The sequence below is a fragment of the Zootoca vivipara genome, chromosome 10 (assembly GCF_963506605.1).
Source record: "Zootoca vivipara chromosome 10, rZooViv1.1, whole genome shotgun sequence".
Taxonomy (NCBI): Eukaryota; Metazoa; Chordata; class Lepidosauria; order Squamata; family Lacertidae; genus Zootoca; species Zootoca vivipara.
Genome location: NC_083285.1, coordinates 65,069,253 through 65,084,886, shown reverse-complemented (window position 1 = coordinate 65,084,886; position 15,634 = coordinate 65,069,253). Strand labels below are relative to the sequence as shown.

The following is a 15,634-nucleotide window of genomic DNA, read 5'->3' as shown; positions in this document are numbered from 1 at the left end:
ACCTTCCATTTGGGGTAGTTTTCAACACTTGCTGCCAATATGTTTGCGTCATTCCTACTCCTAGTAAATGCATAGGACTGGGCACAGTTTACTTGGGGAATCGCTTTATAATAATAATAATAATAATAATAATGATAAGAATTTATTATTTATATCCCGCCCATCTGGCTGGGTTTCCCCAGCCACTCTGGGCGGCTTCCAACAGAAAAATAAAACACAGTAATCTATTAAACATTAAAAGCCTCCCTAAACAGGGCTGCCTTCAGATGTCTTCTAAAAGTGTGGTAGTTGTTTTTCTCTTTGACATCTGATCGGAGGGCGTTCCACAGGGTGGGCGCCACTACCGAGAAGGCCCTCTGCCTAGTTCCCTGCAACTTGGCTCCTCACAAAGAGGGGACCGCCAGAAGGCCCTCGGTACTGGACCTCAGTTTCCGGGCAAAACTATGGAGGTGGAGACGCTCCTTCAGGTATACTGGACCGAGGCCATTTAGGGCTTTAAAGGTCAGCACCAACACTTTGAATTGTGCTCAGAAATGTACTGGGAGCCAATGTTGCCTTGCCCCATATACAGGGGAAACTCGGAAAATTAGAATATCGTCGAAAAGTGCATTTGTTTCAGTAATGCAACTTATTATTTTTAATTTTTCTTTTAATTTTTACAAATGCTTTCTTTTGGAAATTCCACAGTAATAAAACAAATAGTTACAATAATACAAAAATAAACATCGCGATTACATTTCATTAATTACATTCCATTTATCATTGACCCGCCTAATGACAAATAATTAAAATGGCAACAAATAAAGGCTTGGCATATCTTTCTTTGCATGTCATGCATCTATCTCATATATTGGTTTCACCTTTTAAGTTGCATTATTGAAATAAATGCACCTTTTGACAATATTCTAATTTTCCGAGTTTCACCTGTATGCCCAACCAACAGCTCTAGTTTGAGGTACTGGCACATAATCCCTGTTCTGCATTTGTAAGGACTCAATCTTTTCGTGGGGAATCACTTAACACTTTGGAACTCCCTGCCTGTTGACATCACTATACTTTTTCCTTCAGGAAATGGCAGAGTTACAATGGTTTCCCTCGTTTGCCTAGTAACGCCCAAAATTGGGTGTGGAGTTGACATTTTCAAGGGAGCCTTTTTCTGGAAGTTTTCTTTATTTTCCTCCAAACTCAGCCCTGATAGATAAATAAGACATTGCGTTATACAGTGGTGCCTCGCAAGACAAATTTAATTCATTCCGCGAGTCAATTCGTTTTGCGAAAAATTCGTCTTGCGGATCGCGGTTTCCCATAGGAATGCATTGAAATTTCTTTTTTGCCCATAGGAACGCATTAATTAAATTCCAATGCATTCCTATGGGAAACCGCGATTCGCAATATGAATTTTTCGCAAAACAAATTCAACTTACGAGTCACCATCAGATTGCATGACGCATTCGTCTTGCGAAAAATTAATCTTGCAGGGCATTCGTCTTGCAAGGTACCACTGTAGGAGAGAAACAGTGGAAGGGTGAGGGTGAAACATCCCTATTTCTTGTTACCAGCTGTTTCTTAACACCAAATGCCCCTTATGCCAATTTGCCATTGTACCTCAAGTGCATCTTTAGCCAAGCCAAAGGCTGCTTAGTTCCAGCCTTAAACTTGTGGGAAACTCAGATTATAGTGGTACCTCGGGTTACAAACACTTTGGGTTAGACTCCACTAACCTGGAAGTAGTACCTCGGGTTAAGAACTTTACCTCAGGATGAGAACAGAAATCACACAGAGGGAGGCCCCATTAGCTAAAGTGGTACCTCAGGTTAAGAACAGTTTCAGGTTAAGAACAGACCTCCGGAACGAATTGAGTTCGTAACCAGAGGTACCACTGTATTCTCTCTTTCTTGCTGGGGAAGAGTCAACTCCTGTTTCAACCCGGTCCCAAAACCCAGGAACCAAATTCCCACTATAACTCCAACATGCTCAGGGTTTGACGTCTAACCGTTTGGGGTCAGTGTGGGGTTTTTCTTCCTTCCACCCCACCCCAAGCTCTCTCTCTCTCTCTCTCTCTCTCTCTCTCTCTCTCTCTCTCTCTCTCTCTCTCTCTGTGTGTGTGTGTGTGTGTGATTCAACATGTGTTCGGTGCTCATTTTGTTGATTCAAGTGACATTACCTCATTCTGGGGAGGGATGTTAGTTTTAGATTCCTGCTAGTGTGGGAATTCGATTAGCTCAGATTGTCCAGGCCTGTTAAGTCTTGCCAAAGAATGTGCAATGCTTCAAAGGCCATAGAGGGGTGCATAGTGGGTTTGGGGGGGGAGGGTACCCCGTGAGTGAACCGAACTGGCCTCATCCAGTTGGAGCACTCCCAAAGGAAGCTTCAACAGCATTTATGTACTGTATGTGGCTACAGCAGCAAGAATTCTCTTTGCACAGAAATGGAAGGAGGAGAATTAATGGTTGATGAAAATCTCGGAATATGCAGAGATGGCAGAATTTAAAGCACTGATAAAAGAGGCAAATTTAGAATCTTTTAAGGAAGACTGGAAACCCTTTCTAGATATAAAAAGGCTATTTCCCATAGTGTAAGAAAACAGCAGAACATATTAAGCAGGCATCCCCAAACTTCGGCCCTCCAGATGTTTTGGACTACAATTCCCATCTTCCCCGACCATTGGTCCTGTTAGCTAGGGATCATGGGAGTTGTAGGCCAAAACATCTGGAGGGCCGCAGTTTGGAGATGCCTGGTATTAAGCAACATGTTAGAGAGGATGAAATAAGACAAGAAGGAACCTTAAAATGCAATTTGGGTTAGAAACATCAGTGTTGGGTGAGCGGGAAGTTGCTAGTTTTGTTGCATTGGAATACAGTGGTACCTTGGTTTAAGTACACAATTGGTTCCGGAAGTCTGTACTTAACCTGAAGCGTACTTAACCTGAAGCGAACTTTCCCATTGAAAGTAATGGAAAGTGGATTAATCCGTTCCAGGCGGGGCCGCGGAGTACTCAACCTGAAGCCTACATAACCCGAAGTATGAGCGTAATTGGTTCTGGAAGTCCGTACTTAACCTGAAGCGTACTTAACCTGAAGCGAACTTTCCCACTGAAAGTAATGGAAAGTGGATTAATCCGTTCCAGGCGGGTCCGCAGAGTACTTAAACTGAAAGTACTCAAACCGAAGCGAACTTAAACCGAGGTATGACTGTATACCAGGGTCCCCAAACTAAGACCCGGGGGTCGGGTGTGGCCCCAATCGCCTTCTATATCTGGCCCGTGGACGGTCCGGGAATCAGCATGTTTTTACATGAGTAGAATGTGTCCTTTTATTTTAAAATGCATCTCTGGGTTATTTGTAGGGCATAGGAATTCGTTCATATTTTTTTTCCAAATATAGTCCGGCCCCCCACAAGGTCTGAGGGGACAGTGGACTGGCCCCCTGCTGAAAAAGTTTGCTGACCCCTGCTACCATATTTTTCCATGTATAAGACAATGCTTTTTGCTAAGAAAATGTCTTATACACGGATAATGCGGGGTGTGTGTGTGTGATTGATGGCAACAGCAAGCAGGAGATTAGCAGCAGCGATTGGGCGGGTGATTGGTCGCTGCGGCAAGGCCTGCTGCGATTAGCTGTGGCTGCGGCAAGTGGGCAGATGGGCTCTTGGTGGCGGCGAGTGGGCAGACAATTGGCGGCTGCAGCGAGGTGTGCGATTGGCAGTGGCTGTGGCAAGCGATCGGTCGTGGCGGGCAGGTGGGCGAGTGATTGGTGGAAGTGACCTCCCCCACCCCCCAGAAAAGCTAAACAACTTAATTTGGGGTTAAAATAAATAAATAGGGGTCGTCTTATACATGGGGGCATCTTATACACGGGAAAATACGGTAATTGTCGAGTAACAAGTGTAACTTTCATGTATGGAAAAAAGAATAAAATGTTATTAAATTAAAAAAAGAGCAAAAATGTCCACTGTTCAGGAGAATCATTTAAATAGTTGGTAGTAGCAACTCTGAGCATGCACAGAGTGCTTTCCCTCATAAATCCCAACATGAACCCCATCCGGGTTTTCCTCAACCCCCCCCCCCCCTCAATCTCTGCCTGTCCTCTTCCAACCCCTTCTCCTTATCCTCACATTTTGTCCTTGAGCAGCTTTGTTCAAAATCCTAAATTTGCCACAATGAGTCAGTTTTGACTGGGGAAAGGGAAAGGGATATGATCTAGATTATTTTATTTTATTTTTTTGAGTGAGGGGAGGCAATGTTCAGGCGCAGCTCTGTTCTCCAGGAGACCTTGACCCCCTCCCACCCCCTTTAACAATGCATCTTAACAATGCCGTTCCACGCCTAGGGACCATTCCTTCCTATCTGGCAGGCCGCTGCGTCCTGCCCCCCCCTCCCTTAGTACCTCCAAGGAGTCTTTCTCCAAATATTTAGACAAAGCAGGGAATGATCCAGGGCACAGATTTCCCCCTTCGCCCTTACCCACCCACCCAGGAAGAGAAAGGGACAAAGAGCTTTGCTCTGCTTTCAGCTGCCTCAACTGGGGAAGCCCCGTCTCTCCTGGGGAGGAAGGACAGGGACATTTCGCCCGCAGATATAACTGCTACCACATAAAGTGAGCTCTGCATTTGCAAGGGGGGGGGGGAATCAATCTTTTAGTGCAGTCCCACCTACTGTGGGTTAAACCACAGAGCCTAGGGCTTGCCGATCAGAAGGTCAGCGGTTCGAATCCCCGCGACAGGGTGAGCTCCCGTTGCTCGGTCCCAGCTCCTGCCAACCTAGCAGTTCGAAAGCATGTCAAAGTGCAAGTACTGTAGATAAATAGGTACCGCTATAGCGGGAAGGTAAACGGCATTTCCATGTGCTGCTCTGATTCGCCAGTCCCTGCTTCTTCTACCTGTAATTAATTACTCTTGGATTCAAGAATGCATTTTTTCCAACAGAACTGACATGCCTTTTATTTTGCATTCTAGTAAAAAACAAACAAACCAGGTGGCGCTGTGAGTTAAACCACTGAGCCTAGGGCTTGCTGATCAGAAGGTCAGTGGTTCGAATCCCTGTGACGGGGTGAGCTCCCGTTGCTCAGTCCCACTTCCTGCCAACCTACCGTGTTTCCCCCTTTTTAAGACACCGTCTTATTACTTTTTTCTCTCAAAAAACCACAGGGTGGCTTATTTTTGGTGGCATGTCTTACTGGTATTTTTATTACAAGTCTGAGGGAAGGGAGGTGTGCAGCCCTCTCTCCCCGGCCCTGGGATGTTCGCGAAGGGCTGCTCTCTCTCTCCTCCAAGGTGGGGACTCACTTAATAGCAATCTGCTACACTGGAGCTTCTTAAATCTAAACCAGTATAATGGAATCTATCTGTGTGATACAGTCCTAGCAGTAGCCTATACGTAAAGCAAGCAAGGATCTCTACCAGCCAGCTGCCCAAGACTTAAGTTCCAACAGTCTGATGTTCCAACAATGTAGCACTTTGTAGTCACTGATAGCAAAGAAGCTACCTGCTGAGAACAAAGAAGCCAGCTAAGCAGCAATTAAGATTGCTGACTTGGTAAATGGTAGCAATTGAGAAGCAATTGAGCCAGCGAGGTGAGGAAGCACGTGTTGTTAGGACCGGCAGTTTAACTTTTGTGTAGAGCAGCGTCTAGCAGCTCCGTTTAGCAGCTCGCAAACAGCGAAGGAAAAAGTCCTTAATAAATAAAAAAAAGTCCCCAAGGCAAGGACTGCGATCCAAACTACTTACAAATCCTTAAAGGGGCAGCTCCACAGACAACCAAGCAGCATAAGGTAGAAAGAAAACTGCAGCAGGCTTTTTAAAAGGCTGCCTTATGCCTTCGGTAAAAGCAAGGAGACAACAATCAGACACGGGAGATTCCCGTTAAGAGGAAATCAACGTGCATTGAATGGAAAGGTGGGGGGAAGCGAGAGGTGGGCTGTGTGTGTGTGTGTGTGTGTGAGAGAGAGAGAGAGAGAGAGAGAGAGAGAGAGAGAGAGACGCAGGGGGGGGGGAGAGAGACAGACGCGCGCACGGAGGTCTCTCCCTAAAAGGGAAAACAGCCTTTGCATTCTTCAATCGCCCCTCTTTTCTTCCTCGTGCCTTCATCTCCTCCCCACCCCACTTTTCTCCCCTTCACCAAGTAGAGCTTACACAGCTTGGCTAAAAAAATATTTTTGGATCCTTTTATTTAAAAAAATGCTCTCAGAAACGGGAAAGGGAAATCACGAGGCTTTGGCAGCCAGCAGCTACGGCTGTTCGGTGCATTTTTACAAGCTTTTAAAGGAAATACGTGTCTGTGGAACAACAGCAAAATGGGGAGAGATTTTTAGGGGGGGGAGTTGGCTGGCGGGAGGGGGGTTATTGCTAGTGGGTGAAGGGTCTATCAGTATGTCTTATTTTCGGGGTATGGCTTGTATCGCGCAATTGCTTAGAAATCCTGCTATGGCTTATATTATGCCTACGTCTTAAAAAGGGGGAAAGACGGTAGCAGTTCGAAAGCATGTCAAAGTGCAAGTAGATAAATAGGTACCGCTCCAGCGGGAAGGTAAACGGCATTTCCGTGTGCTGCTCTGGTTCGCCAAAAGCGGCTTTGTCATGCTGGCCACATGACCTGGAAGCTGTACGCCAGCTCCCTCGGCCAATAATGCGAGATGAGCACGCAACCCGAGAGTCGGTCACGACTGGACCTAATGGTCAAGGGTCCCTTTACCTTTACCTATCTTTTGGAAGTCCCTGCTTCTTGACAATGGGCAATTGCCTTGGTTGTTTCGGTTGTCGGTGCCTTCCGAACACTTTGTATATCTACCCAGATAACTTCATGCGTGTATTTATTTTAAAAACTGTTGATTTATCTATTTTTTGAGTATTCTTTCACATCTCCTGTTTCAAATGTCTGTTTTAATCACTAGTTTATACTGTTTTATGTAAACCACGTAAGGGGTTTTTGTTGTTGTTTTTAAAAGCAGTATAAATCATGCTAAATAAAAGAAATTGTGCAAAAAGGGGGAGGGGGGACACTGAGAACAGGATGCTGCCGGAATAGATGGGCTGTTATCCTGATCAAGCAGTCTCTTCTCATGTTCTTATTAACTGAAGCTAAGTGATGCTGGTACAACCTTGTGGGTTAAGACTGTGCCGTTTTAATGTGTCTGGGACACGGGTGGCGCTGTGGTCTAAACCCCTGAGCCTCTTGGGCTTGCTGATCAGAAGGTCGGTGGTTCAAATCTGCTCAGTGGGGCGAGCTCCTGTGCCTTTGGCCCATGCATTGGAAAGGAGGCTTTCCTGCGGCAGCTACGAGACTGCAGAGCTGCTACAGTCACTTGGAGGCTTCCCATTCCATTGATTTCCCGCCCCGGTTTCTGTGTGAACCCCACACTTTTCTCTCATTTGAAGACCATGACTGGCACGGCCCCTGTGTTAGGAAACGATTCCCACAAGGGTGGCAGCCGCCAGCAAGTTGCCATAAGCAAAGCCCTAACCGTGGCGAATTTTGTTCTTTCTTTCTACAGAACAGTTTGGAGAAGAGCCCCGCAAAAGAGCTTCTCTTGAATGTCCTCTGCAAAGCGGTGAAACCCACCTTCAACCAGAGCCGGGATGGGTGTTTGGCGAGGCTGGCCTCCAAAGACGACCCCAAGTACTTGGCTGTCCTCGAGGTCGCTGTGTTGAGTAGGTACCGCGTGCATTGTGGGGAGCCCATAGGGCAGCCTTCGCCAACCTGGTGCCCTCCAGATGTGCTGGCTGGGGCTGATGGAAGCTGTGGTCCAGAACATCTGGAGGGCACTGGGATGATGATGATTGCCCGGGAGTAAGAACTAGGAACTTTCATACCTGCGCTCTGCTGCCCTGGTAGTTGCCCACCAGTCCAACCCCCTGCAGTGCAGGAAACCTTTTGCCCTACGTTGGACTCGAACCCACGACCCCAAGATGAAGAGTCTCATGCTCTAACGACTGAGCCGAGTGTGTTGCTATTCCACACAGTTTTCTGCACCGCCTTAAAAAGGTAAATAAAGTGTTTCTATTCTCCTCACCCTTTGTTTCCTTCCGTTAGCAAACTCTGCGGATAAGGAGCTGTTTGACTCTTTGGCGGCGAAGATGGAAGAGCTGGAAAAGGTAAGGAGGTTGTTCAGGGAAGTCCCATTCCTTCAGTGTGTCGCCTCGTCAGTCAGGCATCTTCAGATCTTTTGCTTGAAGTGTTGCTTGGCAACCAGCCGTCACCAACTGGGGTTCAAGAACAGCCCTTCAAGGTGTGTTAGAGTGAAGGGTGCTTTGCTGAGGGCACAGAAACCCATATCGCTTGCCCCTCACAGTATTAGTTGTGAGGTGGTGCCTTTGTGGGGGGCTTGTCCCCCAGTATCTGGGGGTGTTGAAAGCCTTCTTAAATCAGCAGCGGAGGCCAAGAGAGACAGTGTAGCCTAGTGGTTAGAGTGTCGCACTAGGAAAGTGGTCAATTGAACGCTTTTTTATTTTTATTTTTAAGGAATCCAAAGGTGATTTGGGAAATTGCAGGGCAGTTAGCTTAATGCATGTCCTGGGGAAATGAGTGGAAATCATGATTAAAGATAGAATTAGCAGGAACCGGTTTGGGGGAAGTAGACACGGCGGAGATTTTGCACGGGCAAGTCAGCCGTGCCTCACTCGCCTTTCAGAGTGCAAAGGAAGTAGATTAATAGAGGGTGATCTAGTTGATGATGTGTCCAGTTGACATTGAGGCAGTGTGGTGTAGTGGTTAGAGTGTTAGACCTGGGAGACCCGGGTTCAAATCCCCACTCGGCCAGGAAGCTCATTGGGTGACCTTGGGCCGGTCACTGCCTCTCAGCCTAACCTACCTCACAGGGTCGTTGTGAAGATAAAATGGGGAGGGGGAGGAGGTCCTTGGAGAAAAAGGTGGGAATGTGCAATAAATTAATAAAGCAAATAACAGTTGAGCCAAGATGTCGGGCATCCCCCAAGGGATAAGGAGGGAGGTTGAGGCCTCTTTGGAAACAGAGAGAAGAGCTAAGGGCATTTTAACTTGGTGCTATATTTTCAGCCTAGCTTGTATTTAGAAATTGGGGGAGTTTAGGGAGAAACCCCTCCAAAGATAGGGCACATGAATTTCCCTGAATTTTGAGGGGACTGAATAGCAGAAGGGGTTGGGCGGATGAGTGGTACTCAGCTAAGTTTTACTCAAGAGTAAGCCCCGTGAAATTAATGGACCTAGCTCAGGCATGTTTGTAAATTTCAGTGGACCTACACTTGAGTAAAACTTAGTTGAATAACACCCAATGGTGTTTCTCCTCTCCACACACAATTAAAAATAAAAAAGAGCCTTATTTAATACGTTTGCATCCCAGTCTTCCTCCCAGAAGTGCAAACCCTCAACTAGAACCAGGGCCTTCTCAACACTGGCCCCGACCTGGTGGAATGCTCTGTCTCCTGGGACCAGGGCCCTGCGGGACCAGACCTCTTTCCACAGGGCCTGTAAGACAGAGTTGTTCTGCCTGGCATTTGGCCTGGAGCCAACCTGATCCCCTCTCCCATTTTCCCCTTTTCCTTTTCCTTCCATATGAGGCTGCATTTTAATTTTAATGTATTTAATCTTGTTCTTAAGTTGTATTTTAATCAGTTGTTTTATATCTAGTATTAGCTGCCCTGAGCCCAGCCGTGGCTGGGGAGGGCGGGGTATAAATAAATTTATTATTATTATTATTATTATTATTATTATTATTATTATTAAAGCACACCATGCAAGACTCTCCCACTCCAGTAATTTTGTCCTGACAACAACCCTGCGGGGTGGGTCAGGCCGAGAGGCAGTGCCTGGCCCCAGGTCGATTTGAACACGGGTCTCCCCAAGTCCTAGTAGTCCAATGCTCTTCTCTGCTGCGGCCATTGCAACTGCTCGTACAGCAACCACAGCAGAGTCCCTCCATCAAGTTTACATTTCCTGGGCCGGGATGCCCTGGGAACAAGGCACATTCTGTCCCTTCCTGCTGGTCCAGGAAATGCAACTGGCAGGGCGGAGAGCGTTGATGGGGTGTCATTGTGTGAGCAACCACAATGGAGCTTTTTTAAAAATAAAATAAAATGTGCCGAACACAGTAACCTCCCCTCGGTCATCTCATCTTCTGTGTCAGATGATCAGCCTGGTTTTTTATTTAATAATAAAAAAGTCTTTTAAAGGACAGGCTCCCGCTGTCTCCTAAAAGTACAGTAGTAAAATTCCACTCCCTCTTGGGGGGTAACGCTCCTGAAAATTGTATTTATTCATTGCGTTTATATGCTAACTTTCTCTCCAAGGGGCTCCAGGTGGCTCTCCGCTCTCAATTTAGGGTGGTGGTGACTCCACATAGGGTGCCAATCCAAGGGGGCAAAAAATCATCATCATCAACTCTCTGATACTTCAGAAATTAGAGTAAATGAGTTACAATTAAGTAAGAAAAACGGCAGCAACCAAAACAGGACAGGGACAGATCCGGCAAATGAGGAGGGTCCCACAAAACAAAGATAACTGATGTGCGTTTGCAGCGCTCTTCCAGAGCAGGACGCGGAAGATGCTAAATATCGGGGATTTCCACAATTTAGGGGTTGCCACAGAGAAAATCCTCTCCCAGGCCATTATCCCCCACACACAGAGCCCCTCTGCCCACCTTAGGAAGGTCAGTAGCCATGCAGGTGGCATTTCAAATATTGGGGGCTTAATAATAATAATAATAATAATAATAATAATAATAATAATATAATTTATTATTTATACCCCGCCCATCTGGCTGGGTTTCCCCATCCACTCTGGGCGGCTTACAACAGAAAAATGAAATAAAACAATTAAACATTACAAGCCTCCCTAAACAGGGCTGCCTTCTTCTAAAAATCTGGTAGCTGTTTTTCTCTTTGACATCTGATGGGAGGGCGTTCCACAGGACAGGCGCCACCATCGAGAAGGCCCTCTGCCTGGTTCCCTGCAACTTGGCTTCTCGCAACGAGGGAACCGTCAGAAGGCCCTCGGTACTGGACCTCAGTGTCCGGGCAGAACAGATTCAATCTTTTAGGGTTTGAATCACCTTGAATCGGGCCGTGGTACAAAGTGGCCACCCGCGTAGGTGTTTTGAAGCAGGGCTTTTGCTGTTTCGGAACCCTGGCCAGTAATTTCGCCGCTGCTTTTTGCGCCCGTTGACGTTTTCGGGTAAGTCTTCAAGGGCAGACCCACGTTGCTTGTATTGCAGTAGCCCAGCCAATGCCCCTCTCCCCGTGGCGCCTCCTCTGCTCCCAGCCATTCACCCCCCCTCTTCCTTTGACAGATTGGAGTGAAGAACATCACCCACGGTGGCAGGAGCAGGGACCCCGACATGGAGGATCGCTTCAGCATGCCCCTGATCATCACCATTGTCTGCATGGCTGCCTCTCTGCTACTTGGCGCCGCCATCTACGGCTGTTGCCACCAACGCCTCTCCCACAAGAAGGACCAGGTAAACAGGCTTTTTTGCATTTTGCACTATTAAAATGGGCCTTGCAGGAGTTGTAGGGCCAACCTTCACACCCCCAACCCTTGAATTATCTGCTCCCAGCCAGGGTCTCCCATATCCCACTTCATTTGCAGGCATCGGCAAAGCTCACCCTAACCCTCTGCATTGCAAAATGAAAAAAATTCCTTCCAGTAGCACCTTAGAGAGCAACTAAGTTTGTCATTGGTATGAGCTTTCGTGTGCATGCACACTTCTTCAGATACCAATGACAAACTTAGTTGGTCTCTAAGGTGCTACTGGAAGGAATTTTAAAATTTTGTTTCGACTGCGGCAGACCAACACGGCTACCTACCTGTAACGAGAACCTCTGCATTGCAGAGTGCCAGTTTTGGGTGTCGGTAGCCTATCTGCCACAATTCGCAATGCGTCAGTGAAACAAAACAGCCTAGGCCCTCTGAGCACAGCAGCTCTTCCCAGTAGGTGTTGCCCTAATGGACAAGGTCTCTGCCTTTCCAGAGTCATCTCCTCCCCTGGGTCTTTCCCAAGCAATCTAAGACTCGTCGCTTTGTCTCTGCACGGCCCTCTTGATACCTCTTCTGGTCCTGGGAGACCAGGGAGGAGGAGAGCTGGTGGTAGCAGGAGGGTAGACCCTCCTGGCATCTTCACCAGCCTGACTCATCTCTTCAGCTTCTAATTCTGATTCTGGACTTCTCTCTGCCACAGACTCTCCCTGCTCACTAAGCCCTGTTGCCTTGCCAGCTTCCGACACCTCCTCCTCCCAGCCTTCTCCCTCTGACCACTCAACGTTACCACCACCACTCTGAGCCTTCTTCCCTTGGGGGTTCCCCAGCTGCTGCCTGCCACCGCTCCTCTGCATCTAGCAGGGGGTTGGACTAGGTGACCCCTGCGTCCCTTTCAACTCTATGGTAAACTCTATTGGATGCAGGTGGCACTGTGGTCCAAACCACTGAGCCTCTTGGGCTTGCCGAACAGAAGGTTGGCGGTTCAAATCCGCACAACGGGGTGAGCGCCCGTTGCTTTGTCCCAGCTCCTGCCAGCCTAGCAGTTCGAAAGCAGACCGGTGCAAGTAGATAAATAGGTACCGCTGTGGCAGGAAGGTAAACAGCATTTCCGTGTGCTCTAGCTGTCCCGTTGTGCCAGAAGCAGTTTAGTCCTGCTGGCCACATGACCTGGAAAGCTGTCTGTGGACAAATGCCAGCTGCCTCAACCTGAAAGCGAGATGAGCGCCGCAACCCCATAGTCGCCTTTGACTGGACTTAACCGTCCAGGGTTCCTTTACCTTTACCTTACCTCAACTCTATGGTTTCAGCTTTTTTTCAGTCCCTGTTCATATGTCTCCTACCCAACCCCAACCCCCGGTCCCCGCCTTATAGCAGCGCCTGACCGAGGAACTTCAGACAATGGAGAACGGTTACCACGACAACCCGACCCTGGAGGTGATGGAGACCTCCTCGGAGATGCAGGAGAAGAAGGTCAACCTGAACGGGGAGCTTGGAGACAGCTGGATTGTCCCTATGGATAGCCTAACGAAAGAGGATCTGGAGGACGAAGAGGACACACATTTATAATTGCTTGGGGCTTTTTTTGTTTTTTAAAGGAAAGAGAGAGAGAACTTTGTGCTAAGCAAAAATTTCAAAACACTGAAAACTCAAAACTTGCAGCCACAAGTGCCGACATGCAGAAGGAGCCTCGTGGTTATTGGGCGAGAGGATTTGTCGAGGGGCATCTGCCGTGGCCAAATCCTTTGTTTTGTTTGTTTTTGTTTTTTAAAATCCCATTAGCTTTCTAAGCAAATTCTATGTGTTGGTGTGTGTATATGTGTATATATATATATTTTTAAAGACCGTGCCTCCTATTTAATTGTTGATTAGGGCAGGCAGGAGTGTTTGGAACTAGGGATTTGTCGCTCCCTTTCCCCTCCGGATGCTAAGGGACCATGAGAGCAGGGCTGGATGTACTGCTCATTTTAACAGGAGCCAAGGTTCTAGTCCTCATGGCCGCAGAGAAAAAGGTGGGAGCGCCTGTTCAGAGGACAGAGTTGGAGCTGAACTTCTGCCGTTTGTGGGCAGCCTGATAAGGCATCGCTCCCTCACGGTTAACAGCCGCAGGGGGGCGCATTATGCAAAAACTCAAGCAGATATGCAAAACCCGGGGTGCATTGGGCTCCAACATACAGGAGACTCTGGATATTGGCAACAGGGCACAGCGTTAAAAGCATTCTCCCGATCTTCGTAGGTCAGGATCAGGCCATTAACTAGCCCGTTCCAGTACGTAAGCATTTTGCAACAAGACAGCTGGCGCCTGCACTGAATATGTGCCAGCCATGCTAGGAAGATTCCGTTGTTGTTTCTGCATTCTTCCTGTAGAATGCAAATTTGGCGTCAGGGTTTGTGCAAGAATGAAGCACCGCAAAACCCAAATGGGCTACGACTGGGAGCATTAGCCCAGTGGCACAATTTCAGGAAAGAGATTTGTATGCAGGAACATAGGAGCTGCCTTATACTTGACTAGAAGACACTGAGCTCATCTAGCTCAGTACTGTTCTACACTGGCCGGCAGTGATTCTCCAGGGTTTCAGGCCAGTTTGACCTGGAGATGCCGGGGATCATCGAGCCTGGGACATTCTGCATGCAGAGCAGATGTTCTACCGCTTAAGCTATGGGCCGTCGCCTTGTACGTGGGAGCAAGGCAAGGCCCGCAGCAATGTTGATAGGCCCACTTTGAAAACTATTCCAAGGCTAAATATCGAAAAGAAAAAAGAGGGGGGGGGATATAATATGCATTGCTAAAGGGATCCACACCAATCTGCGCCCCACCCCCTTTCCAAGAGCATCTCATGTTTTTCTTCTTAATAGTAGCTATAGCAATATTTAGTCAATGGAGGTTGAAACAGTCACCCATTCCTTTCATTGAAAGACAAGGACGGTGGCGATGGGGTTTGTGCCTTTGACATGCATGGTTTGATCCATAAACTCATTTAATGGTGCAATTTAGGGCGTAAAGCTACTGAGTGATCGAACTTGCATGTGCTGCATAATAGGGGGTCTTAGCTGTGGGGTCTGAAACAGCGGAACATTTGCAAAGGGAAGCTTGTTTCTCTGTGGAAAGGGAATTGGACGATGCCCCAAAGCCTCGTTGGGCTCTTTCAGGCTCCCAAATTTGCCCTTTTTTAAAAAATCCCACATTGTTCTTGCCATGCTGCAAGCACGACCTTTTCAAAGCAGCGATTTATTTAAGCCTAGTTATTGGATTTCACAATTATCGAAAGAGATGCTCTTAAGGGCTTTACACAAATCGCCGTGGGCACAAGGAACCAGTTCTGAACCCATTGCAAATTGCTTCTTCGTCTCCTTGCACATTTGATCCAGGAGTGTTGTCGAGAACATCTCGCCATGCTTTTCGAGATAAGTTATAGGAACGGAAGCAGCTAAAAAACCCGAGACCCCTTCCTAGTCCTATTCAGTAGACAAAGATTAAGGATGAGATAAAACATGCCTTAAGTCCCATTAATAAAAGACAATGTGATGGCCTTTGATGAATCTGCCCCTTTGTCTTCCCTCAGCTGTGAGACCTCTGAGGAGAGACAATGCGATGATGGGTGGATTCTTCGATATTTCCTTCCTTAAAAGCAGATTTATGACAGCTGTTTGGATTGTATCTTAGGTCAAATATAACTTTGGAACCCGCCGTCAAAAACCGGTAGGTTCCTAATCCATTTGAACAGGAACTCCCAACTCCCAAACATTGGCAAAGCCATTCTCTGGGCAGGAGATGTAAATTTAGAGGCTGTAAATTTAAAGTCTCTTACTGGCCCGGCTTAAGTTCGGTGCAGGAAGAAGGAAGCGTTCAAATGTCAGATTGCTCAGTCCTTGCATCTTCCTGTATCAGCCCAAGGAGATTCCAGCAACCCCTGTTAAATACCTTGCCTTTGCAGAAAAGATCAACATAACATTTTCCTATCTTCATCAATAAATACTAGAGTGACTGTGTGTGGCTGTGCCACACTGATTTTTAATTTTTTATTAAAAAAAGAAACTATTTCTATCATTCTGCTATAGCCATAAGAAAAGTAATGTTGTAGGCTCACACCAAGGTCTCTTCTTAAGAGTTGGGCAACTGGAAGCTTTGAGGGGCCAAATATGGCAAAATATCCCCTGATCCCAAACTGTACCTCCATCACTTGCCCACCCTTC

At 47.2% G+C, this 15,634-nt stretch overlaps 1 protein-coding gene across 1 annotated transcript in view; it reads left to right on the top strand.

Moving 5' to 3' along the window:
• The window catches only part of PODXL (podocalyxin like), a 76,870-nt gene extending 62,261 nt beyond the window's left edge, over nucleotides 1-14,609 (top strand). Inside the window, exons 5-8 of the mRNA XM_035127355.2 lie at nucleotides 7,488-7,644; nucleotides 8,027-8,088; nucleotides 11,256-11,423; nucleotides 12,815-14,609. Of these exons, the coding sequence (XP_034983246.2) occupies nucleotides 7,488-7,644; nucleotides 8,027-8,088; nucleotides 11,256-11,423; nucleotides 12,815-13,009 (582 nt within the window). The 3' untranslated portion in view covers nucleotides 13,010-14,609. The remainder of the gene's footprint in view (nucleotides 1-7,487; nucleotides 7,645-8,026; nucleotides 8,089-11,255; nucleotides 11,424-12,814) is intronic.
• The last annotated feature ends 1,025 nt before the right edge of the window (nucleotides 14,610-15,634 follow it).